The sequence below is a fragment of the Diadema setosum genome, chromosome 5 (assembly GCF_964275005.1).
Source record: "Diadema setosum chromosome 5, eeDiaSeto1, whole genome shotgun sequence".
Taxonomy (NCBI): domain Eukaryota; kingdom Metazoa; phylum Echinodermata; class Echinoidea; order Diadematoida; family Diadematidae; genus Diadema; species Diadema setosum.
This window is the reverse complement of record NC_092689.1, coordinates 10,471,354-10,498,073: the sequence shown is the minus strand read 5'-3', so window position 1 is coordinate 10,498,073 and position 26,720 is coordinate 10,471,354. Positions and strand designations below refer to the sequence as shown.

Here is a 26,720-nt window from a genome sequence, read left to right as displayed (position 1 = left end):
GGATTCCAGTATGATCATAAATGAATTTTGTTGTTCAACTGTGTGGAAGAGGGAGTGAGAAATTCTCAGGCAATGAGCGTGAACTTCTCACATTATGCGGTTGAAGTTTAATGTGGCCGATACTGGGAAATGTTTCGCTTGTTTCTGAAAATTACTTTCAATTATCTCACTCCTCGGTGTGCAATTTTTTTTTTGTCAGGCAGACTCTGAGCAAAATACAGACTTTTTTTTTGATTCATTGCTTCAGGATTACTTTGTGTCAAATAAAAACAAGAAATGACCCAGAAAAACAGGACAAAAACACATTGCTTATATCTTTCGAGCTTCAAAATTTTAATGGAAAAATCTCCAGGAGTGTGAAGTATTTTGCAACTTCATGCAAGAATGAATAAAGAAATCCATGGCAACCAGTATGAACTACTCACAGTACTGGGTCAGGGTTATTCATGCCTGTAATATGACACATTTTTTCTGTGCTGTCTCAAAATTACTTCCATTTGCCTGTGGCCTCCATAGGCAGGGTTGATTTTCAAACCTTAAAGGTACAGTTTGCCTTTGGGAGCAGTAATTTTTAAAATTTTTGAATTATCACATTTAATGCATACTATGTGCAGGTCAGTTGTATCACAAAAATTCCTACCATGTAGAAATCTTGCAACAAATCCTAAAATATAAGGAGAAAACTCAATTTTTCTCAGTAAACCATAACTGCAGATGGTTCAGTCTAGAAACTTTTAAACTATTGTTCACATTTTGTACATTTAACAATACTTAACATTAATTATACTCATTCAAATTTTTACATTGGTTGTTTCTACCCCTAACTTACATTTTAGAACTATTTTTAAGCACTGAAACTGAGTTTTTGTTTCATCTACAAATGATAAATTATGCCTTTAATGGGATCAGGGACTTTTTTTCAGTATTTTTGCATCAGATTTAACACAGAATGTTTTTGAAACACTGACCCTAGTCAAACACTTGCACACATATTTGTTTACATCTAAGGTAAATTTTAGCTCTAAAAAGCTAATCAAGAAGTGTTCAGAAACCAGAAGTTTGATATCCTACTCTATCTATATATCTCCTGCTTCTGAACTTCAAAGTCTATTTTCTCAAAACTTGTCCCAAGGTTTTCTGGTCATTGCTGTGGTAGTTTTAACTTGTTGAAGACTAGTCCCGAGTATACTTGTGCAGGTGTCTGTTGGAAATGTGAGTTGTAACAAAATCAGCCCATCCTCAATGGACTAATTTATTTGAAATGACACTGATAATCATGCCCGTAGAAAGCTCAGAATCTGGGATCCTTCATAACATCATATAAGTGGGAAACCTATATTGAGTGATTTATCAGGCTTTGGTGGTTTATTTCTCACATACAATGACAATGACAATGACAATGAATTTTATTCTTGAACGGCCCTGCCAGGGGGCATGGAAGAATAACAAACAAGTAAATGTTTTATGGCTAAACAAAGCCATACATACATGTACCTGATCATGATTTGGTGATGAAGTGAGTGGGAACAGTGCGCATCATGCAGCAAGTTTTATTACAAGGTGATCATGCAAAGTCAATCCTCTGTCAGGGAAAGGCAACTCATCGTTTAACCCATCCGTGACTATTAAATTAAGTGTAAGAATACTGTGGTACTGTACATAGCATAGTCAACATTTGCAGAGGCAGGGTTAAAGTATGTATGTCCCTTTTTGCAACCTTGAAACTTAAATTCCTTTCACAGGCTGGTGTATTGTTGAGATAAGTAAGTTCAGACTTTTCCTCAGAATAATATTAAGAGCTAGAAACTTCTTGATGATGGGAAGGAGGGAACAATACAATTGGTTTTCCACTTGATATACAAATTATGTATTTGGACCCCCTCCCAAAAAAAAAGATAAATGAATAGATAGATAGATAGATAGATAGATAGATAGATAGATAGATAGATAAATAAATGAATAAATAAAAAAAAAATCTTGCCATCATTTTTTGGTACAAAAGTTAGCTCTTTTTTATTGACATAGGGTTTTTTTTTTTTTTTTCAAACTCTGTTGTGCATTTCTATAGGATTTGATAGACAATGTTGAGAGACATTACATTGTATTTTTCAACCGTGCAAACTTTCGTCGATGTTTGCAAAAGAGATTTGATATACAACCTTGAAGCCCCTCAGCCTGCCCCAAGGGTGATAGTGCTTGGTGCTGTCATGCTTTTTATTTCAGTGCCAAGTTCATCCAGGTGCCAAAGATGGCTGAAGTGATTAACCCGTCGAGGACGGACTGAATTTGCTACAGCACACATTCCCCATAGACACCTGCCCGAGTATACTCGGGACTCGTCCTCAGCGGGTTAATCATCACCGACACATATTAAAAACATCATCCCAGTCTTAATCTACCTCAGTGAGAAAATTATGCTCATGATATAATGAGCTCATTTGTCATGCATAGTGTTATTGCATGCTATCAGTGTTATCATTGAACTTGATTGGCACATTACGGAGCAAGACAAATATCATTGCCACTTTAAAGCAGGAATAGTCTGAATTGCCCACAGTGAATGTGTAAAACATTTAAGTTTGGTGATTGTGATGGTGAAACATTTTTGTGAGATGAACGTCGTATTTAACAGACAGCAATTTAAGAAAGGGTTTTTAAAAGGAGAATCACTGCTCCCATAGGTAAACAGGACCTTTACAGGCAACCTGAAAGTATTTGTGTGTGTGTAAAATCCATGTGGATGTCTCGGGAGCTTGCAAAAATTGTGACAATACCTTTAAAATCCCAACTTTTGCTGTCAGCCTATGTTATATCAAGAATGAATCAATAGCGCCATTCTGGCACTCAATCATTTTCAGCCTGAAGTGCGAGCAACAAGCACGAACGAACACATCCTTAATTGATTGGTATGCAGAAGCGTGTGAAATTAACATCATATAGGCAGTCTTCTGCGGCAAGTGCGTAATGAATCAGTGGGCGAGTGCTAGGGAGACATGGCGAAAATGAGATAAAGAGCGAACTGCTCTTAATGGATTAGCCATTACCAAAAAACTATGAGCTGTTATTCCTGTACATTACACGATTGTGTGCGTGAATGTTCTATAAACATGCAGCTGCATGACTTTGCTGCATGCAAAAATAAACTCATAGAGCAATTGTTTATTATTATTTTTTAACATGCGTGCTTTAGGCATGTGTATTCTGTTGCCTGTGGGACTATCATTGAATGTCAGAGCTTTCTGAAGATTCAAGAGGGCTACAGTTTTATCACATGTACATCAATACTACTGTGCTTCATTTGAGCTTCGTGTGCAAAATCAAATTCTTAGAGTTGCATTTCAGTGATTACTATAGTGTATTGATGATAGTTATAAGGCAAAAAAAGAAAGCAAAATTGCACAGGATTTTTGCATTAGATCGTTGCTACCCTAACTGCGCAATATATGAAAAATTAGAAATATTCTGATTTGGTATTGAAGAAAAAGGAAGCAAAATCTGATTGAGTTACGTGATTTAATCATTTCAGTGAACGTTAGATGGGACATGTGCCATCTGCCGTGAATGATGAACTATTTGTGTATCCTTGCTATGGCTTCATAAATCACAGTCACCATATTCATGACGTTTACTTTGAGCGCCCAGATCACTTTTGTATGAACCTGCCATCGATCAATTGTGTTTCTAGTCCCTAATCAGGACGGTAGGTTGATAAAGTATGTAGAAAGACAGACATTGCATATTAAAGTAGAGAGGCTTACCATTTAGGGCTGACAAACAGTACTCTACTTGATTGAGTGCTGTTTCTGAAGCTCTCGCTTTTTATGCTAATCTTAGATCTGGATGCCATGAGCTGGGGAAATTGTGGGTTGTACAAGACTTGCCAAACTTTGCTATTCCACAGATATTCAAAAGTAGATCACATGCATAGCATGCAGGGGGATAGCCTGGTCAATGGCAAATTACTGTAAAAGTTGAACATATTTGCAGTGTGGAAAATTCATGCGACATGAAACTGTAATACAAAAATAAAAGCACGCAATTCTTTTTGCTCATTGCATACATATATTGTGAATTCATATTTTGAATCCACAAAATCAAAAGTGCATATGAAAATTCATCGTACTTGACAAAGCACCAAAAGTAACTTGTGTGAAAATTTCTATGTGTGCAGTACCTGCTACGCCACATCTTCACCTCTTTCAGGGTGTGATCTTGGTTTGTATTATAATCAATGTTTGTGTTTTAGTAAGCAGTGCAAATGTAACAAGCTACTGAAACAGGTGTAATGAGCGAGCATTGCTCATAAGCAGTAAAATTACAGGAAGTTTTTGAACTCTGCAAATTTATGCATAACAATGAGCTCAGAGTGTGTTCCTTTTAATACTCTCAATGCAAATTATACATCGTATTGCTGTGCACTTTGTAAAAGGGGATTTTGTTCATTTCAAAACCAAATGTCTGATGTGTAGATGAAATTTTGATGTAAAATTGCAGGTTTCACCGAGCCTGTCAGCTTGCAACAAAGTGTTGCATCTGGCATTTGTTAGCAGGCAAGCTTGTGGAGATTACGACCAGCTTGCAATTGCCTGCCTACACAAGCTTGTCCCAAGCTTGGATTTATGAAGAAGCTCCACCTGGTGATCTACGTAGGCTGAAGATGACATACACTGCAGAACACAGTTATCTAATACTCTTCAAGGTTAATGCTGCAACCGGGTAATCAGGAACTTGTGTTTTGCATCTGTCATCATTTTTCATCATGGCTGTCCTTGATATCAACCCTGTAAGATGGTCTCCTAATTTTGTTCTTTTTTTCCCTCCCCTCTTCTTGTTTGTGCTGACCAGTTGGTGGACATGCACCAGGGACCGTCCAACACGTCCACCAATGACCACGAGATGGCCGGACTGCGCATCCAGGAAATCAGCGATGCGCACAAGATGTCCCTTGGACCGTTCTTTGTGGTAAGGCCGGGCGTGGGTGGGGCACGAGGGATGTGTGTGGGTGATATAAAGTGATCGGTTTTAGTCGGAGGCCCATTTACCCGAAGATGTCTGCAATTATTGTGAGTTGCTATGATTGCCGTCATCATCGCAGTCGGCAGGAAAACAGGCTATCTGATGCAAGCCTTTCAACTGTTGCTGTGGCAACGACACTTTTTTATTGTGCGACTTGCCATAATTTTAGACATCTTTCTGAAGTGGGCCTTGAGATTTAGAAAGAAGAAAGAAAGAAGACAATGAGAGCAGGGAGCATATGGAGATAGAAGAGATGGAAGAAGAGTCAATGTTGGAGGATGTTGGAGAGAAAACTGAGTGAAATTATATCCGGCAAGGAGAGAAAAACAGGAAATGTAATGCTGGATAATTGAAAATATATCATCAGTCATAAAATACAAATAAGTTACAATTTAGATGCTGAATAATCACACTCTTCAATTTGTGGTCAGGTTTTTTTTTTTTTTTTTTTTTAAGAGTCCTGAAAGCTATTGATGGTTTGTTTTCATTCGTGATAATTATTTGTTCAGCCTTGCCCTACAGTCATTTCATTAATTATTTGTCTGTTTACCTGTAAAGCCAGTACACATACTATTCATGAAGCTAACATCCTTCATATGATGAAAAACAAACAGCATGCATTCAGATGTGACGTCATCAATGGGTACAGAGAAGGAAATTAATCATAGATTTCTCTGCAAATGATTGCTGTCCATAGACAATAATAATCATATGTGACCCTGCATCACAAAACGAACAGAAAGTCACCAAACATGAAATTTTAGCTAAGAGCATATTCTGAAAGAGCAGACTTTAAGCTTTAAAATGATGTGTAACTCAAATCAAATGGACTCTCCTAACCTATCTAAATATTGGAAAGAAAGCACACACTCAGGAAAAGTGTGAACTGAGAAAAGAGGCTCATGTATATTCAAGCGCTAAATCTTTACCAAGCCGTGCTGGCTGTACAATGAATGGGACAAAAAACAGGATGTAGACCACCAGAGTAACAACAATGAAGGGATTATCAGATTAAACTGAAATTGAGCATGCCTTATTAACACATTCTGTCCGTAATTAATGCCAACTTTCAAAGCAGTAGCATTATCCTTTCAAAAGTTATTAGAGTTGAAAGTGAGGAGTGTGAATAAGGTTTTTAAGAAATGAAAAGGGGACTCTAAAGACACACCTAATCACACTATTCTACCAAAAAATTGTTCGAGATAAACTGCTAACAAGCACACTTTCCTGCCCATTTTATGATCCCAAATTTTAGCATTATGTAGAAGAAGACTTGCTCTTTCAGAAAATATGAAAAAGTCAAGATCGGCTAGGTTGACCCATTTCACCTATTTTCAGTCCTCACAGAAAATCAGTGTGTGCGACTTTTTGTTCGTTTTGTGATGCACGGTCACATATAGTACCGTAATATGTACAACATGCGTAAACTGAACTTAATGCAAAACACGACGGAAAAAACACCTCAAACAAACCAGAAAATGCAAAACAAGTTATTTTAGGCTTCAATTATGATGATTAATTCACATCATGAAAACTACAGCATGAAGAAATGGGGACCAACACATTGTAGTACACTGCCACACGCAGTCACCCTGCAGTAAGTTCCTTCATACAGTAGATGTAAGCAAGGTCAATATAATTATGTTTTGTTTAATAGTCTGTCTTAAACCTTTGTCTTTGATATGACAAAATATAAACTTATATCTTTTATTGATCCGATCAGGAGACCCATGTAATATGATAGGACACCTTCCTGTTGTAAAAAACATGCAGATTTATTTGATCTCTCGTACCACTTCTTTTCTTTCTTTTTTTGTAAACATCACATGGTACTGAAGCATTAACAATACGCTGTAAATGCAGATGGAAACAGTACAGTGTATGTTAACGCTTCTAGGTTAGAGTTAGTACCGGTATGCAACATACGTTGGATAAATGTTTGTATGCATGTACATCATGTACGCCATACCTATATGTCAGGGGACGACTTAACTTAATGGCCACCCTCAAGGTCGCGATTCCCCATCTCAAAGATGTCAAGGAGATGAACAGAACTTGGGGGGGGGGATGAAAATTCATGCACCCAACCTTATTGTCAGGAGTATGCAAAATGGCCCTTGCCAATCCTGAGCAGTTTAGGAGAGGAGACAGCAGGCTGCGAGATGTAAAAACATGAGACATCTCTCCTGACCCTTTTTTTTTTTTGATTTGTAGCATGTCGTCCATACGTTGATGGTGGGTGATGCGTTCTCTTCCGTCGCATTTTCAGTAACAGATGTCCGCGTATTCATTCTTGCGGTCCACTCAGCTTCACTTCGGGCATGTAATTACGTGGAGAGAACACTATAAAAAAAAAAAAAAAATGAAGAAGCAGGTAGAGATGCAGGAAATTGATGGGTACCCACGCAAAGAGGTTGTGGGCTATGTCTTCTTCTTCGTTCTTTATTTGTCTCCTCCCGACATGTTTTCATGCAGTGTAGCCTCGTCTGCTGACATCCACATGTACTGACATGTGAATCTTTTTATTGGCTTCACAGCAATCACTCCCCCCCCCCCCCACAAAAAAAAAAGTTCCAGTTCCACTGATACAAAAGTAGAGTTTCCCATAATATATTACTGCACCAATGACAGTGTGTACATTTTTTTTTTTTTTAATGAGAAAGCCAACATGTTACATGTTTTCTCAAAAGAAGTGTAGCCCTTGTGACTCACACATTAAAAATGTTAAGAATTTTGTATTATCACACATTCTTTAAAGACTGAATATGTTACTTCTTCTTTTTAACTGCAGCTTTGTCATTCCATTAAATGGGAATTCCTGGCCAGGTGGAAGTTAGTTTGACAAGGAAGAATATTATGACAAGCACAACAACGAAATTTGGTCAAAAAGTGGCCTAAAAGTAACGGTTCTTGAGCAATTGAAATGAATACATGCACTTGTAAATGAGTGAGCTGATGATGTCATTACCTCATAATTTTCCATTGACTGTGTACAAAAAATAATGAAAATCTAATTTTTTGGTTATAGTAGTGTAAAACATAATGTTGTTCTATGCTGAACATTCTACTTTAAAATAATGATCAGTCAGATATATCAGGATTTGAGACTGGGGCATAGTCGCATTTGAATGAAAAGCTAACAATTTCAAAATTTTATCGACAAACGTTATGGCAAAATGTGAGGGGATGACATCATCTTTTCGCCATTTGCACATTCACATTGACTGTTATAACATTTAGAAAAAGATTAGTGGATTTTCAAAGTTTCAAAACTGCCTTATTTTTCAGCCAATTTTGATCAAGTTTATATTGCTGTGCTAAGAAAATTTTGCTCCTTCTTTTCAGACTAACTTTCAACTGCACTGAAATTTCCCTTTAATGCCATTGTTCTTGATCTACTTACTCCAAGCATTTGCTCCTTAATTGCATATATTTGTGTTCATGGTACATGACATTGCAGTGCAAGACATGCTCCTTAAGTCGTAGGTTTGGTTTTGCTAATGACACACCTCACTCTGGCTGTTTGCGGCAAGCGAAACTACATAAAACCCGATGAAGGACAACATGTTCTCCTAAAACTGCCAACTGAATATGTGAGAGAAAGTTTGGCAGATTCTCGTATCAAAATTGCCGTGGATGGGTTGCACCTTCTTTATCTGCGAGAAATTGTAATTCAGACAATTCTGATCAGGGTATGGGGCAGACTGACCGATGGATTGTCATGCTAGCTGACCCATGACATATATCCACTACAAGATGTATTTATCAAGACTTTTTTTTTAAACCAAAGACGAAACTTGGATAGTTTCCCCACACTTATTATATACTGTACTTTACATTGCACCGTTAAATATGACGTGTGCATTTGAGGCAGGAAGGGAAGCTGATTCTCATGCTTAGTTTTTGTGTGGTTTTTTTTATGTCCTTCCTAGTTATAATCTTCATTAAAGGACAAGTCCACCTTCATATACATCTAGATTGAGTGAATGCAGCAATATTTGTAGAACACATCTGTGAAAGTTTGGGGAAAATCGGACAATCCGTTTAAAAGTTATGAATTTTTAAAGTATCTGCATAGTCACTGGTGGATGAGAAGACTACGTACTAGAGTGTATGATGTCACATGCGTACAAGGATACAAAGAAAATATAAAGAGAATTTCATAAAATTTTACTTTTTCAAAAAGGTGCACATTTCTCTGACTTGTCACTGACGTATGTTAAGGGAAATATTATTCCCCCTTGCCTTCTGAAAGAGGGAAGTCAAGTGTTCTTATAGTATGCGAGAAAAGTGAAAATATCTTTAATTTTCCTTATACTTTCTTTATATCATTGTACTCATGTGACATCACAAGCTGTAGTAGTCTTCGCATCCAGCAGTGACTAAGCAAAAACTTCAATAATTCATGACTTTTAAACGGATTGTCCAATTTTCCTCAAACTCTTGCTGATGTGTTCTATTAATATTGCTGCATTCACTCAATCCAAATGTCTATGAAGGTGAACTTGTCCTTTAATGCATTTCATAAAGTAGCTTTCTTTTCATTTCCCTTCATTTCACCTTCTGCTTCTCAACAAAAGTACTTTAAGGCATGTGAATGATGAGGTGTACACTGTATATCCTGTCGGGTATTGAAGTCAGTGCATACTAAAGAAAAACAAAAATACAAGTCGTGCCACATGGCTTTAATGGCCTCGCCTTTACAATTTTAAAGTAATCTGTGAGCTGTTAGCTGGACATCTGGAATCAAGGTTTTGTATTAGTATAATGGACGGTTTTAAGGAAATGGTGAAAAATTTATGCAGCAGTAGAGACATCGTATATTATGCCATGATTTATGTGATTCAAGGCAGGCATGAGGGGGATCAGTGTAGAAGATGTTTATGAGTTCATTAGATACCCATAAATGTATTGTAACATGCTTAAAGGCAAAATTCAGTCCAAATATATGTTGGTCTGATAAAAAAGAGTAAAATCATGCAAGTGCAACGGTAGAAATTTGACTGAAATTGCCTGAATAATAAGGAAGTTATGACGTTTTGAAGTTTTGCTAATTTCTGCAAAACAGTTTTTGTACAGTGGATATGAATATGCAGATGAGTGAGCTAACCACGTCATAACCTCACAGTTTTCCATTGATCCTGTACAAAATGACGAAAATGCAATGTTTCTGTCGTTTAAGTATGAAAAATGATGTTATTACTGGTTGTATAACTTCAGAATGGTTATTGATTGGATATACACAATGTACGTGTACCATGATTTGAGCCTCAAGCATAATTGTATTTTAATGAAAATTTCACAATTGTATGTACAAACTACAATTGTATATGACAAGATGTGAGGGTATGGCATGCTCACTTTCCATTTGCATGTTAATGTTGACCAACAGAACTGTTTCCTGAAAAATTAGCGAAACTTCAAAATGCCGTAATTTCGTTATTTTTCACCTGATTTTGATCAAAATTTTACCATTGAACTTGTAATATTTTACTCTTTCTTAACAGACTTAGAACTATAGTTGGACTGAATTTCCCCTTAATATTTTCTAACCAGCTATAAACTCATTAAAGTCTTGGTAGTAAAACTCCATGAGGATAACTCACTCCCTGTTTTCAGATCATTTGCAAATTTTTATGGTCAGGGCATCGTCCTTTTGCAAGTCTTTATATCTTTTTCATTACTTTCACAAGACTAGCCTGTGAAACAGACTGCTGCATAATACATTATTTTTCCTTCAAAGCATCAACAATGCCCTGACTTTTGATTAATGGCAAACTTGCATGAAATGTATAGAAACATCCTCACTACAAGGTATGTCTGAAATATTGCAGGACTACTACAGTGTACAATGTACTTCATGTCTGTGTATCAATGTAGCTTGCGGATGTTGTTTGTTTAGCTTATTCCTCTCATAACCAATAATCAATAACTCTTTGGTCTTTTATCATTACAATTACCAATGACAGTGACAGAACAACAACAACAAAAGAAGAAAGAAAATCAATATCAAAACTGGCAGGAACACTGTGTGTGATCTGACAGTTTGCTGTTACTACAAGTAGATATTGACTATTAAAATCTGTGAAGGTACAATTGAGCATTGAAAGTGCGAGTGTTTGCAAGGTGCTGGTTGTCAAATAATTCCATGATCCAAATTGCAGCAAATCTGCCTCTTGAAAGCAAAAACATCACAGTTTCACAAAAATCAAAATGATGTATGTACATTCATTCATTCATTTTTTTTGTTCCATCTATGAATGAAATACGAAATTTTAAAGAAAATATGTGCATAGGCGTGGTCAGAGTGGCAAAAGATCGCGAAGTTTAAGATCGTGATCTTTAAGATCTCGAAGTTTTGCCAGTGTGACCACAAACTTCCCGCGAAACTTCTCGATCTGTTTGCGGGCGGTGCCTCCTAAGCGCGAGGCCATTGTCATGTACAGATGGGCATTGTTACATCACAATCACTAGCCATCGGATGGCGCACTCTTGCTTGCGCGCGTACCAATGGCCCAAACCTTGCGATCTTAAACTTCTCGATCTTTTGCCGGTCTGACCGCGCCTCATGTGTAAATTTCAAAGTACTATGCAATTAACAAGGGAGACAAAAACACTTCACAAGTGTGTGAAATTATAAGGCTGCTGCCACTGATGAGTTTCCCATAATATATAATATGTTGCTCCTTATGTCCTCTTTCCCCAGTCAATCATCGGCAACAAGTACGGAGACTATGTACTGCCCTCGAGGATAGACGCGACAGAGTTCAGCCACATAAGGGACTGTGCATTTGAGGCTGGAAAAGGTGAGGACCATGGCATATATATATATACAACTGGGATGTTGAATATCATGCCTCATTTACCTCATCACTTGGCGGGAGAGGAGGGGCATGGGGGTGGGGGGGGGGGGAGATATTAAACTGACCCTTGACCCCCACCAAGAGAATTGTCAGTGTTTGCAGTGTGATTAAGTAGGGTATGTTTCAAATCTTTTAAACAGGTAGGCCTACATGTTTTTAGGAGGGCAAATTGAAGGTGAATGCCTAATGTGATTGAATGAAATGGCTTTCAAAAGTCAGAAAACCTTTTGCTTTCTTTGTGCATAACAGAGAAATACATTGATTGAAAAACTTTTATGATGGAAATAATGAACAATTTCACAAAAAAAAAAAAAATGTCATGAACATTTTGAAGGCATTTACAAAAGGGGAGCTACTACGAACACTAACAAACTGTGTGCATGCAGCCTGTGAGAGCAAAACAGCAATGGAAGTATTGAACAGAAATTATGTCATGTTGGTTTGAAGAAACAACTTCCAAGGAAAATGTACACAACTATGTCAAATTACACAGTGGCCTCCAGAAAGGAACTTGGAAGATACCTTTTGCATTCCTACCGAGTAGATTGGAAATTCAATGAACACCCTGTAATTTTCTAAAAATGTCAATCTCCAACATTGGGTACAGTCTATCACCTGTCCTCCTGTCATAAATTTGAAGGATGTATGGATGGCATTTAAAAAAACGGGTTCAGCCCTTACTCCAATCAGACGTGAGATGTTGAATGCAGGTTATTTGTAATCTATATCTCTATTTTCCTCCAAGATATCAACGTCTTGGACGAGTGGTACGTCCAGGAAGGAGATGGAGTGGAACAGGTCTACGTACTTCAGCCAATCTCGTCCAAACTCAAATACTACTACGACTCGTGAGTGCACCGAATCTCGGTCGAGTGTTCTTTCGCGAGGGCAACTAGTGCCCACGTGACCTTTTTTGTAGCAGAAACAAAGGAAGGAGAAAAACACAAGAATGGGAGAATGAGTGCGCTACGTCTGTGCAGTTTAAACGATATTTTGTCAGGCTGTGTGACTTTGTGAAGTGGGTATAATGGAAATAGAAATAAGCCTGTGTGTATGTATGTGGGGAAAGTGATTGCAAATGCATTTACAATTATTTAATCCTCTTGAGTTTATGTGTGATATCTTTAAAGCATTGGTGGGCAGGCTATGTGAATATGAGTGATGCTCGTCAATGAGTCCATGATACGTCCAGCACCAGTTTTGTGAGATCACTGCTGAGTCGGCAACATATGTACAACGTATGTGTCCATTCTATTTTATAACACTTTCACATCTTTGAAACTCACTTGAATTACTTAGTCTTCACTAACTACATGTCCTCAAAGAAGAAGAAAACAACTGCATTCCCGTACACATGGAAATCTTGAGTGCCATACTCATGTTTCATATCATCGCTACATACATGTACTCATCTTTATGTGTACCGGTAATAAAAATTTATTGAGCATTGTGCATTTTCCTATGTTTCGAATTGCTGGTATCTAATAATGTATCTAAATTCATATCCCCACAGTCTTACTTTTAGTTTCAAGCTATTCAAGCTGTATGCCATCAGATCTTTTCACATAAATGTACATGTACTATTGTTATATAAATATACGATGTAAAAGATACATTTGTCTGCCTGTGTGTACACAGTTACTGCTCCTCTATGTTTACTGTACAAATACATGAATGTATCAAATTATCAATAGATGACACCTTAAGAGTGTTTTTCTAATGGTTTATCATGCATCATTGTGATGGTGTTGAATTACACACTTGATTTATTATTGAGCCATCATCACTCATAATGGTGGTGACATTCATCAATATTGTCATTATAAATATGACGATGATGATGATTATTATTATTATCATCATTACTGTTATTGTTATTGTAGTGTTGTAGCTGCAATTATGTTTCTTTTTATCATTATTTTGTTCTGTTTTCATATTAAAGTTAAAGGGATGGTACAGTATTGGTGGAGATGAGAAATGAGCTTTTAACTTTTTGCGAGATACAAAGAAAACACTCGTGATATAGTACAGAGCATACCATTCTAAGAGGAATTCAAAGTTTACTTGTTGGAAATCGGGCTTGGAATGACAGAAACATCCAAAAACAAAGTAAAACAAAGTGATCGTGATAAAGTGTGGGTCCCACACATTATTAGAATCGCTCTTTTTTGGATATCTCAGCCATTTCAAAACCAATTTTCATCAAATAAACTTTGAATTCCTCATAGAATTACATGCTCTTTCATATTCTATAAGAGATTTCTCATTATCTCACCAAAAAAACGTTAGAAACCTGAAAGTACAATGTAGGTCTCAACCAAAACTATACGACCCCTTTAATCAACATTAACACAAATTTTTTTCATCATCATTATCACAATTTATATAATGCCTTAGTAGATCCTTGTCATTTGATTGGTTGTTTGACATTGATCATTTAGCCCATTTCACTATGACATCATCATCCGTGCAATTGTGGCTCCATTTACTGTGCAATCTTGGATCCATACGATTAGCTCCATTGCACACATGCCGAGAGCCTGGCACACTAGGCATGTAAAATGCTTGTGTTTGCAGTGTGTAAGGTTATGCTATGATACAGCACGCTAGCGTAGAGCACTCAGTGAGCATTCTCTCGATCTCAGATTCCCTCTTGTTTCTAGATTAATAAAACATCAGACGACAAGGATCTATTTTAGGCATTATATAAAACAAATAGGGAATGTTTCTCATTCGTGCAATGGACAGAATATTTCATGAGGTGAAAGATGAAATGTTCGATCCATTCCACTCGGCTGCGCCTCATTGAATGGATCATTTCATCTTTCACCTCATGAAATATTCTGTTCATTGCGCTCATAAACATTCATTATTTGTATATTCTACGATTGTCAGGAGCCCAGAGAACAAAGAACTCAACGAGAAGGACCTGCTGAAGTGGAAGAAGGCCCACGATGCGTTGCTGGAGATCCTCCAGCAGTGTGCGGAGTACGTCCACGACGAAGGACTCCTCAATGAGGAACAGCTCCACAAATACCACATGTCAGGTTGGCCAATGTCTCAAGAGTTCAAAGTCTCAAGTCCAAAGTCCATCCCTGGATGTTTCTAGGCAGGACCTTGTAGCCATTTAAAAACCAGAACCGTAAATTTGTATACAGTCAGTGTGTAAATACCGTGTGGTTCTTAGGAACAATGCTGGTGAAAGGGAAAGTTTACTAATATTTCCTTTACTTGAGAAAGACTTTAAAGGGAGCAGCTAGAGAATTTTGAATATCTGACAAATGCCAGAACAGTCGATAATCTGTCAGTTTTTATTGCTCCTACATGTAGATTATCTCTTGAAACAACCTACAGATGCCTCAAAATGATATTTGTGTTTGCCTATATGCTTGCATACATTTTGTAATAGAAGTGAAGTAGGTTGAAGTAAAAGTGAAGTAAGAACGAAGTAGATGAAAACATAATTACACGGCCAAGGTAGTTATATATCTTCTGCCTGTCAAATGGCTGTGAGTCTCCTATTATTTTCCTACCATGTTGTATTTTGTCAGAACTACTTTGTCACTTGGGTTAAGAAATGTGCAGGTAAACAAAGGATATGTCTTAGGACACAAAAGTGAAGGGGTAACATATTAGAGTTAAATTGTTTTTTTTTTTTTTTCGAATAACTTTTGTAGAAACTTTGCTGTGTTAAATTTATTCTACAAAATCTAAAGTATGTTTAAACATTTTTGTATTTTATTTTCAATAAACAATGTAAGATTTATTGAAGGCTTAAAGGTCTATTGAATAGACTTGTCACCCTTTAACTCAGTGTGTAAATCTGCTGGTTTTTCATGTCATTTTCATTTCATTTATTTGCACATTGTGAGAAGAAAACAAAATAATGATCTGTACTCTTTGGGGTAAACGCACTAGCTTACAAATTAAAGGACAAGTTCACCTTCATAGACATGTGGGTTGAGTGAATGCAGCAATATTAGTAGAGCACATCACTGAGAGTTTGAGGAAAATCGGACAATCCGTTCAAAAGTTATGAATTTTTGAAGTTTCTGCTCAGTCACGGCTGGATGAGAAGACTACTATAGCTCGTGATGTCACATGAGTACAACGATATAAAGAAAGTATAAAGAAAATTCAACATATTTTTCAATTTTCTTACATAACAAAAGAACACTCGACTTCTCTCTTTCAGAAGGCAAGGGGAATAATATTTCCCTTAACATATGTCAGTAACGAGTCGAAGAAATGTGCACTTTATTCAAAAAAAAAAGTTTTATGAAATTCTCTTTTTATTTTCCTTATACCGTTATACGCATGTGACATCATACACTGTAGTAGTCTCCTCATTCAGCAGTGATTGCGCAGATGCTTTAAAAATTCATAACTCCTGAATGGATTGTCGGATTTTCCCCAAACTTTCACCGATGTGTTCTACTAATATTGCTACATTCTCTCAATCCATATGTTAATGAGGGTGAACTTGTCCTTTAATGCGCATTGGTCCAGGGGTACTTGCGGAAATAGTGGGCATAAAAATAAACCATCCAGTATTCTATTCCTCTCACATGCTACAAATACGCTTAATATGTCCTCATGGAGATAAGATTATTATGCATGAATTATTTCTCTGATCTTTGTGCTCAGCCCTTGAGAATGAGTTGACCAGTGCTGTGTACCAGACTGAGGGCTCCGCCGAGCGATGCATCTGCATGTACCGCTCCTTCGAGGACCTCCCGCAGAACGTGGAGTCGCTGGAGATGCACAACTACGTCGACATCCGCAAACCCAACCGTCCAAAGATCTACAAGAAGGCCCAGGAGCGCATCAAGGCACTGAAGGACACGAAGATTCCCTCGATGCTGCCAGAGGAAAACATCCTCAAGTTTTGCATCCCCTGGATGGCCAACGGCATCGACCCTGCCACCTGCGAGGAGCACGAACAGTACTTAAAGGAGTTCTGCGGGCAGTTCACCACAAAGGTCAAGGAGCTCGTGGACAAGTTTGTGGTCAAGGAGAAGTCAAACCTTCAGATGCAGGAGGGGGCGGGCCTGACCAGCGAGGTCCTGTCCCACCTGCAAGTGGCCGATAGCTACACCAAGAGGTTTGTGTCACGCGACTCGGTCGTGAACCAGGTTGAGAGACTTGTTAAACAAGCACAGGGGAAGTCGGACAAAGCGCACAATGCCATCTTATTGCACGGTGAACCAGGGAGCGGCAAGACGGTGGTCACGTCCCAGATTGTCAAGATGATGCCCACATGGTTAGGGGACTCTGTCATTGTTGTGCCAAGATTCCTTGGGGCCACCACTACCTGTAGAACTGTGCGTGACATGCTGGAATCGGTGTGCCACCAGGTATATGAGGTGTACAAACCCAAGAAGAGTAAATTTGGCGACATTCCGCAAGACTTGGAGAAGCTCATCCCGTACTTCAAGAACTTGATTGACAAACTGCCCTCCCCCAACCGACCACTGTGCATTGTGCTGGATTTCCCAGCAGAATTTGTCGAGGAGCTCGAAGGCGATAATCTAGACTGGCTGCCGACAAACTTTCAAGCATCAACGACGATCGTCATCGCCCTCACCGACAGCCCGGCGTTAAAGCTGTTTCGAGAGCGCATCGCAGACGAGGCGAACCTGATCCGCGTCACGTCGCTCAACGACCGCGAGCTCTCCGAGATGGTGAGGCTCTTTCTCACTGACAACAGCCGGCTCCTCGTTCCTGAGCAAGTCAAGATTGTGACAAGGGCGGGCGCCAGGCATCCACTGCCCATCTTTGCCAAGCTCCTCTGCCGGGAAACTCAATTCATCAACCCGTCCGGGAACGGGAAAGACCCCATCTCCTCCCCTGTGGATGCAGCCAGCATTCTGCTCCAACATGTTGAAGAGAGAAATGGCCCTGAGGTCACCTCTCGAATTTTAAGGTCAGTGCTTCACTTTTTTAATCAGGTTTTTCAAAGTCAACTACAGCACACATGGTATAGTTCATGGTGTTTTTTTTATTTGTGCCAATTCTGCAAGTTGACCGATATTTTTTTTTTTTATTAACGACTCTTTAAAAAATATTGTCACCATGGGGGGGTGGGGGAAACAGTAACTTTTCTCCCGTAAAGGGATAATAAATATTTCAAATCCCTGCACTGTGATTCTCGATCACAAGTTCAGAGTTCGAGTTATTATGGTACCGGTCTCAATTCATGAAATATTACACTCATGAAATATACAGTATGGTGTATAGAGTAATGTTGTCCCTCTCTGGCACACCTTGCTATTAAGGTTGTTCATTTTTTATGTCTTTATTCTTATGAGTTTCTATCCTTTTTGCTTGCTTTGAGTTCGTAGTAGCTCTGATAATTGAAATGAATGCAAGGTTGTCCAGAAAAGGGCACTGCTCCTCATTTTCAGTTCAGAATGTGAGAGTCGGGTGTTACCCTCAGGCAAAAACTTCTTCTATCATGACTGCATAAAACTCAAAAATCTGTCATTTCCACTCAGAGCCACGATTTCTTATGATTATTGAAAAGCAAACAGGAATAATTGCAAAAGTGAAAAATTTATGAAAAACATAATCATTTTATTTAACCAGCGGTATCACTGGTTCTAAAAAGGAGGAGAAATCTAATTGAAGCAATACAAAAGTGAGCAGTAAGAACAGTTTCTTATCAAAGGTGACGCTGCCATCAGATGTAACTGGGAAAGAGAGACGGCATTCCATGCAAAGTGATGCGATAGTCAGTTGCCTCCCTTCCCTGCCCTACCTATCCAGGTACCTGTCTGCGGCCCGCTACGGCCTGACGGAAGCCGAACTGATGGACCTCCTCTCATGTGACGATGAGCTCCTGGCCCTGGTCTATCCCCACACCTTGCCCCGGGTCCTCCGGTTCCCACACAGGGTCTGGATCAACATCAGGATCGACCTTGGTCAGTCAGAAAAAAAAATTAAACAATCAAAAACCTCATGTCTCAAATCACACCAAGATCAGAAAGTGATGACACGAAAGTGTAGCACACATTCCTCTCAACATAATACAAACTACAAATTTTCATCATTAAATGTTCCTGTGATTGATAAGATTCATTTGCCATGGACTACTTGCTGTTTTGGATGTGGGTATTAAGGGGGTGTTTGTTTGTTTGTTTGTTTGTTTGTGTGTTGTTGGTTTTTTTTTTTTTTTGGTTGTTGTGTTGTTGTTGGGTTTTTTTTTGTAGTTGCCATCATCTTAAATGGCCATCATAATCACTCTGACAATTAACATCATTCCTTATGATCACGCATAGCTTAATGTTGCATAGTTACAGAACAATCTACTTCTCTTTATCTGTATTTGTTTGATGACAACTTTTGTGTGTGTGTGTGGGGGGGGGGGGATGGCATCCCAAGGGTTAGTTTAATGGTTATGTCAACTCATCGAGGGAAAATTTGAGACTTGTAAATGCTGGATGATTGTTTTTCTTCTGTCAGTAGGAAAAATGGAAGCAATTTGAAATTACTGAGCATGAGTGTTAACCATAATGTACTCATTCTTAGAGAATATGTAACAGATATTGACTTGGAGACACTTAAATATCATACTTCAATTTGCAGTTTCTTGTTATAACTTAGATATCTCCACTTTAAGAATTCATCAGATTTGAGAAAGAAGATGTATTTTCATTTTGTATTGTATAAGTGCATATCTCTGGATGTTTGCAGAGTGAATTTATGATTTTGATGTCTTTGATTTTTTTTTTTTTTTGTTGCTCCATCCAGGTCCACTGATAGCCATTCGTAACCTTGACAACAAGACACTCATGAGCTGGTCCAGTTCCGTGATACAGAAGGTTGCCCAGCAACGCTACCTTAGCTCCAACTCAGAGAGCATCAAGGCACACAAACACCTTGCCAGTCTTTTCCTGGAGACCTGGACAAAAGGTACAACATAACCCCCTCCTCTAGTCTGACATGGAATACAAAAGATCCTTCCTTTGTTGTTTACAGCTTCCCATTCACAATGCTCAACTCGTGTATTTATATGTCCAAGAGCCTTGATCAGACACTACACAGGCTGGAGTTCTGAGGAAATGTGTTAGCATGAAAAGAGAAGAGACAGGATTATGGAGATGTGAATTTACATTTCGAATACAAAAAGTGTCTTTTTTTTTCAGGTCCTGAAACCATCAGCATCAAAGTATGGTGTTAATTTTTACATTATCACCAAGTGTGGCAAGGTCCGAGGAGATCGTAATGGAGTATAACCATGCAACATAATAGTATTTTGGTTAATCCCCTACTTGTATACATGAGAGTTACATCGTGTAGCTTGTAAGGAGCAAACAAGAATCATGCATGGTGGGAAAGCAGTTTCGCTAACAGGTGTCGGCTTTACATTAATGTGTGAAGTAAACTTTCGACATCCTGTTTATGCTCATATTTCTCTTTCTACTCATAAATCATGTAGAATGACATGATACCTTCAATATATCTACAACACGTATACAGTGGACTCCCATTATAACAAAGTCCTCGGGACCGGCTGTTTTCTTTTGTTATATCGCAATTTCATCATAACCAAACAAACTGACAATAAAAGAAGATGGAGTGGATAATATTGAGGCCTGAATTTTAATTTCGTTGTACGTGGAATTTTGTTAACCGTGATTTTGACAACCGTGTTTGTTGTAACAAAGTGCACTGTGCCACGTATTCCAGTCTGCCATGCATGTGTAGGTACTTTAAATAGAATCATAAGTCCCCCTAATTCCCCTTGACACCGGTGGTATCATCCCCCTTACAGGAAAGAAATGGGAGAGGGAGGACAGGAAGATGGAAGATTCAGAAGAGGTGGATGGGTGCCGGTACATCTCGCTGCAGCCCCTGCTGTACGGCAAGACACAGTACAACCTGCGCCGACTGAGTGAGCTGTGGTACCACCTGGCGAATGCAGGTACGTCATTGCACCCTCATTGATTGTGCTGGTGGAGAGCTACAAATTGCTCATATGGATTTTTTTGCTCATTAGGAGGGGCTAGCTACAGCGTGTGGCGTGTTTGGTCCTTCAGTGTTAGAAATGCTTCTTGAATGATCTTAGGATAGATACAATTAGTGTACCTACACTTGTAATTATGTGTTGGAATCATGTGAGAGGGCAAGTTGATATTGCTTGCATTCATTGACCAAAAGAAATGTTCAGCATCATTTCTGTCACTATAAGCTCATACGTGCTTATGACCAGAAAACCACAGCAACAAGGCAAATGACATTTGATTTATGATCTGACTTGTATCAATACTAAATGGAGAAGCTAGAAAGTAAAAATGATATAGTTTCATATCGTACATAATGACAAAGGGGAACAATACCATTGAGAGTGTTGATGGGAGGTAAATGTATTTAGGTGGAAGGAATGATTTCTTTTTCTAATCTTCAAGGGGCTATGCAGCTTGTAGCTATCACAAAGATGAATTTAACCTGCATGTTTGTTTTGAGGAGGGATGTGGTCCTACTCAGAAATAACCACAGAGTTTGATTTACACCATCATAATTGTCGTTATCATCATTATTGCCAATGTAGTCATCCATCTGAAATCATTTAGAGGGAGGCAAAATATTAGCATGAGAACACGCTTGTTTGCCAGCCACCAGTCACACAATAAAAACATTTGACCCTGCTCTGGCCCTGACCCCATGCATGCATTTTTGTGCTGGTAAATTCCAGGCGACTTGAAGACCCTCAAGTCCTCGGTGGTCTGCAACTTTGAATACCTGCTGGCCAAGACGCACGCCTCGTCTGTCCATCACGTGCTGCAGGAGCTGGCCACCATCCGCTGCCTGGTCCTGGACCTGGAGATAGACCTGGTCTTTGCGGCGCTGGCCAAGTCAGCGGAGGCGCTGATGGCTGATCCGCTTCAGCTAGCGGCGGAGCTAATCGGGCGGCTCCTTCCACTCAAAGGTAGTGTGACCCATTCCTCTTTCTATACACCCTCCCCTCCTCCCCCACACCCTTCCGTTTCATCTTCACCCTTTACTCAGGTACTGTAAAAGTGGAAATTTTCGCAGTGTTGAAGTTTTCGCGCATTTCGCGCAACCAGAAACTACCGCGAAAATAAAAGCACACAAATATTTTTGCTAGCCATATACTCCTGTGCATCGTGATTCTGCGGAATAAAAAACATGCAAAACTCTTCTTACCCGAACAAGCGCGAAAAATTAGTCACACAAAAATATCCACTTTTACAGTATGCTAGCATGAAAGCAGCTCTCAAATCCCCAGGTCATCATCACTTTAAGTTGAGCTATCGAGTCAAGGTTTTGTTCTTTTAACACTTCTATATTAAGACACAGATAACAAAAACAGATGACATTACAAACAATAGGACATAAAGCTGATTAATCCTTTTTATGCCCAGACACTTATCCCTTTCTTTCACTGAGGTACTTAGCTTATATTTTAGTGCTATCAACTGGTATGTTGTTTGTAGTTGTTTTTTTCTGCATTTACTATTTCTGTAGCATGACTGAACTTGCTTTTTAATACCAGTTACCTTATACCAAAGTATCTGTTGCCAAAGAGGGTAATTGCCCTGGCAGCAGTGAGTTGTTGAAAGTGCCTGTTCAATCCGTTTGACTTTCCGCAAAATTAAAGACATCCTAAATTCATTGTTTTTGCAGTTTATGTAATAAGAGTGGTCTTACCACTTTGTTTGTCGCATTAGTTTGTCTAAACACTCTAGATTGATGACATTATATCTGTACCTTTGTTTCATAATTAAAACAGATTTCATTTTCATTCTTAAAATAAGTCACATCTCCTCATCACTGGATCCCAAGTTTCATTCATTTTGTCATTATTTTTGCTTAACAAATTTGGAAATTTCAAGTCAGCAAGTCAGCACATTTGTTCCCTGTACTGAACTGCTATCATTCTGAAGTCAGCTTCCAGAAAGAGTCATGTTGACTCTGATATTGTCTTTTTTTATGGGCCAAACATCTCGCTTGGCGGAAATCTCTCTTTCCTTGCAACTCGACATGATGTACATCAATATTTCTCTCTTTGTACTTCCTCTTGTGATGAAATAGGACACTCCAGTACTATTGAATGACATCGAGAAGTGGCGTTTCCACTGTAAAAGTTAATTATGTTCTTGTGAATGTAACTGGCTATCGGAAACTGTATGCCAATATTTGTATTAAAAGTGTTTCAAGTGAAACATTGTATTGTCTTCTGATTGGTTCCGTATTCCACAACTCTTTATTGACATGTACTAACTCTATGTTGAGTTCATCTAGAGTGGTGCAGCATCAATAAGTTCAGGCTTCAAATGTAATGAGCCAATGTCATGACGTTGAACCAGTAATTTAAGTTTGGGTAGGTGATGAAGATGAAGGTGATGAAGATGAAATCCATTTTGACGGCAGTAGTTGTTTTGTTATACTGTGCTGAAAACCAGTCATTGAAGTTTGGGTAGGTGATGAAGATAAAATCCATTTTGATGGCAGTAGTTATTTTGTCACTGTGGTAAAAGACTACAAATTCTCTCAAAACTTTTGTTTTCATCCAACTTTTCTGTTATCACCAAGTTGTGACATCTATCATATGCCAGGCAAATTTGGGAATGCTTTATGTGCACTGTAGTTGCTTACGAAAAGAACACTTGACCTTGCATATACCCTTCATTTGATAGGTCAATATCCACGTGACTTGGACTCACTGGTGACCCAGGCCATGGAATGGTGTGACCAGTTCACTCGCCCCTTGCTGGTTCCACTTACCTCCTGGTTGCCCACCCAACACGACTCTCTCATCTCCACGGTCCAGTGCGGCAGCGAGATTGTCAAGATGGCAGTGTCATATGACAACCAGCAGATCTTCGTCACGACCAACGACAGGACGCTAGCCTGCTACAAGCTGGCCTCCAGCGAGAAGCTTTGGTCCTGCAAGGCCATCCATGGGGAGGACGTGACCTGCATCGCTGTCTCCAAGGACGACCGCATCATCGTGACGGGATCAGCGGACAAGACCCTGAAGCTCTGGACAGCAGACGGCGGCAAGCTCCTCAAGACGATCCAGAAGCACGAGGGCGCCATCTCCTGCGTTGCCATGACGCCGGATTGCCAACGGGTAGTCAGCGGCACGCTGGATGGGATGGTGAGGGTGTTCAACATAGAGGATGGTGAGCTCGTGTGGAGTCTTACCGGATCAATGGACTCAGTCGTGGCAGTCACATCCAACAAGTACAGCGATATCCTCATTGCTGCTTCGGCAGACTGCAAAGTGCGGGTAGGTTAACATCTTTCTTTCTCTCTGGTTGAAAAACAGAAAGTTGAATTGTCTTGATGGGGGAAACAATGCTTTCCATTTCCATAGCTGCAGGGACATATTTCACTCCATACTCAGTCAATGCATTAGTACTGTATAATCATCAAACAAAATCATACACACTTGTAAATGTATATTTTGTGCTGATATACAGCTTCCTGCTGCAAAAGAGGACATACATAAGATTTAAAATTCTCATAAAAACAGCTCGTTTTAGGACAAATGTCAGTCTTCACAAGCTTGCTAGTGGAGGGACACATGAGAAATAGAAAGGGCAGTTTAGAAGACAGTGAGGTTTGTTTTTTTTTTTCATTTCATTAGAAAACAAGTACATGAAGAGGGTGTGATTGGTTCTAAAGGGTTGTTTCTCTGTTCCACCCCTTACCCCCAGATGTGGAGTCTACGGGATTTCTCACAGCTGAACGTGATTGAAGGTCAAGGAGGGGTCATGTCTCAAATGGCCTTATCTGGGGACGACATGTTCTTCCTGAGGGGTAAGTGCCATGTCTCACCATCCCTACATCCTACATCGTATTTTCATTACTCGTGTATACACATGGCTCACTCCCCTATCCGGCTTTGTTACTATCTGTGAGAGATCTGCTTGCCTGTTACAACTATTGACATGTGTGCTAGTTTCTTTCTGTCACCAAAACCTTGTGATATCTGTTTCTTCCCCCTAGCAATGCCCTTAGAAACAATGTTTAGTAGGCTTCACAAAGTCATTCTGTGTGCACACTGTTGATCAAAAGGGTAACTACTATGCAGTGTGAATATTGTGCTCTGTCCAAGGTGAGGAAAGAATTAAGTGATCAAGACAGATTTGTGATAATTTAGATTCATAGTCTGTCTTCACCATGAAGCAGTAAAAGTGAAATGATAGGAGATATTATGATATAGCTTTTATCATCATGAAATATTCCCCAATTTATATTATTTCATAATTATTATGATCTTCTTTTTTGTGCCCTACAGCGTACGAAGATTCCCGGTTGAACCTGTCTTGCTTGGTGACGGGAACATTTGTCCACCCACTGGAGGGTCACAAAGGAAAGGTTGGTGTGAGCCATTTTTGTGTGTACTTCATTTACTTCAGTATGTTGACACTGTGGATAAACATGTATATGAGGTGTGTAGATTTGGCATTTACCTGACATTGCAATGAGGTCAAACAAATATCAAGAGGAAACAAATGCCCTGTGGTTATTTGCAGGAAAAAAAAAAAATCACCCTCTCAGAGAAAAAGATAAGTTATATCAGATTTGATAGCTGTTAAGATGTATGACAGACTACTCTTTCTCAAAGCATTGAATTGTGGACAGCTTTATACATTAATGGAGAGATCCCTTAATACAGTTGATGAAGTAATTTGCCTTTAAAGGGTGTGTACAGTTCTGGTTGAGGTGAGGATTTAGCATTTAATGTTTTGCGAGATATTCAGAAACCACTCTATGAGATGTCAAAGAGCATGCAATTCTAAGGGGTATCAAAAGTTTATTTGATGAAAATCAGTTTTGAAATGGCTTAGATATCCAAAAACAAGGTGAAACAAAGATATCCTAATAAAAGCGTGGCCTGTCGCCTTTTATTATTATCACTTTTTTGGATATCTCAGCCATTTGAAAACCAATTTTCATCAAATAAACATTGAATCCTTCTTAAAATTACATGCTCTTTCATATTTCATAAGAGGTTTCTCATTATCTCACTTAGGAATGTTCAAAACATGAATCCCACCACAACCAGTACTGTACAGTCCCTTTAATGTAATCAAGAAATATCCATAGGCCTACAGTTTTTTTTTTGTTATGCAGTAAGCATGTGACAACTTTGATGTATTTCTGTATGCAATGCAAAGTATGTATTTGTTTTAATTCCAATGAATATTTCAAAGTGGTGATGCCTTTTTAAGAGAGACATTTCACAAAGAAGACAGAAGTATGAATTTGTTAGAGACAAATCACAAGATATTTGTACCAACTTCTCTATCCCTCCCTTCCCCATCACCCCTCTGGTCCACCCTGCCCCCACCCCCTCCCCAGATTGTTGACATCTGTCTCTGCCCCGAGGGCCTGTATGCCGGAGTGGCCACGTCGGAGCAGGTCGTCTACGTCTACAACATCCGCTCCCAGGAGCTCCTGCAGACGCTGACCGGTCACTCGGCCCCCATCCGACGGGTGACCATCACCCCGAACGGTCACTTCTTGGTGACCGCTTCGGCAGACGGCAACGTCAGGGTGTGGCTGCTGCCCAAGCCCAAGGCGAAAGAAGGGGAGGGCAAGTCGGCACACACAGACAAGGTCACCTGTATAGGTAAGTGGGCCATAGTTCCTTTAATACAGACTTGAGGGTCTTAGGGATTATGCCTGTGATGAGATGGGTACAGAAAGTTTTGGGTTTAGAAGGTTAGATACTAATAATATCTTCACAAATCAGGGGAAATCTATTAATGACATTGATTATAATAAGCAACATTTGTCAAGATTACACGTTTTGGGATAAGATAATCATGTAACACATTCTGGTAATTGATTTCTGTATAT

At 39.1% G+C, this 26,720-nt stretch overlaps 1 protein-coding gene across 1 annotated transcript in view; it reads left to right on the top strand.

The window, feature by feature from the left end:
* The window catches only part of LOC140229076 (NACHT domain- and WD repeat-containing protein 1-like), a 37,680-nt gene that overhangs the window by 5,777 nt on the left and 5,183 nt on the right, over positions 1-26,720 (top strand). The window contains exons 3-15 of the mRNA XM_072309335.1: positions 4,846-4,962; positions 11,723-11,822; positions 12,625-12,727; positions 14,775-14,926; positions 16,527-17,805; positions 18,648-18,802; positions 19,632-19,793; positions 20,656-20,805; positions 21,577-21,810; positions 23,543-24,138; positions 24,569-24,671; positions 25,153-25,232; positions 26,220-26,490. Of these exons, the coding sequence (XP_072165436.1) occupies positions 4,846-4,962; positions 11,723-11,822; positions 12,625-12,727; positions 14,775-14,926; positions 16,527-17,805; positions 18,648-18,802; positions 19,632-19,793; positions 20,656-20,805; positions 21,577-21,810; positions 23,543-24,138; positions 24,569-24,671; positions 25,153-25,232; positions 26,220-26,490 (3,502 nt within the window). The remainder of the gene's footprint in view (positions 1-4,845; positions 4,963-11,722; positions 11,823-12,624; positions 12,728-14,774; positions 14,927-16,526; positions 17,806-18,647; positions 18,803-19,631; positions 19,794-20,655; positions 20,806-21,576; positions 21,811-23,542; positions 24,139-24,568; positions 24,672-25,152; positions 25,233-26,219; positions 26,491-26,720) is intronic.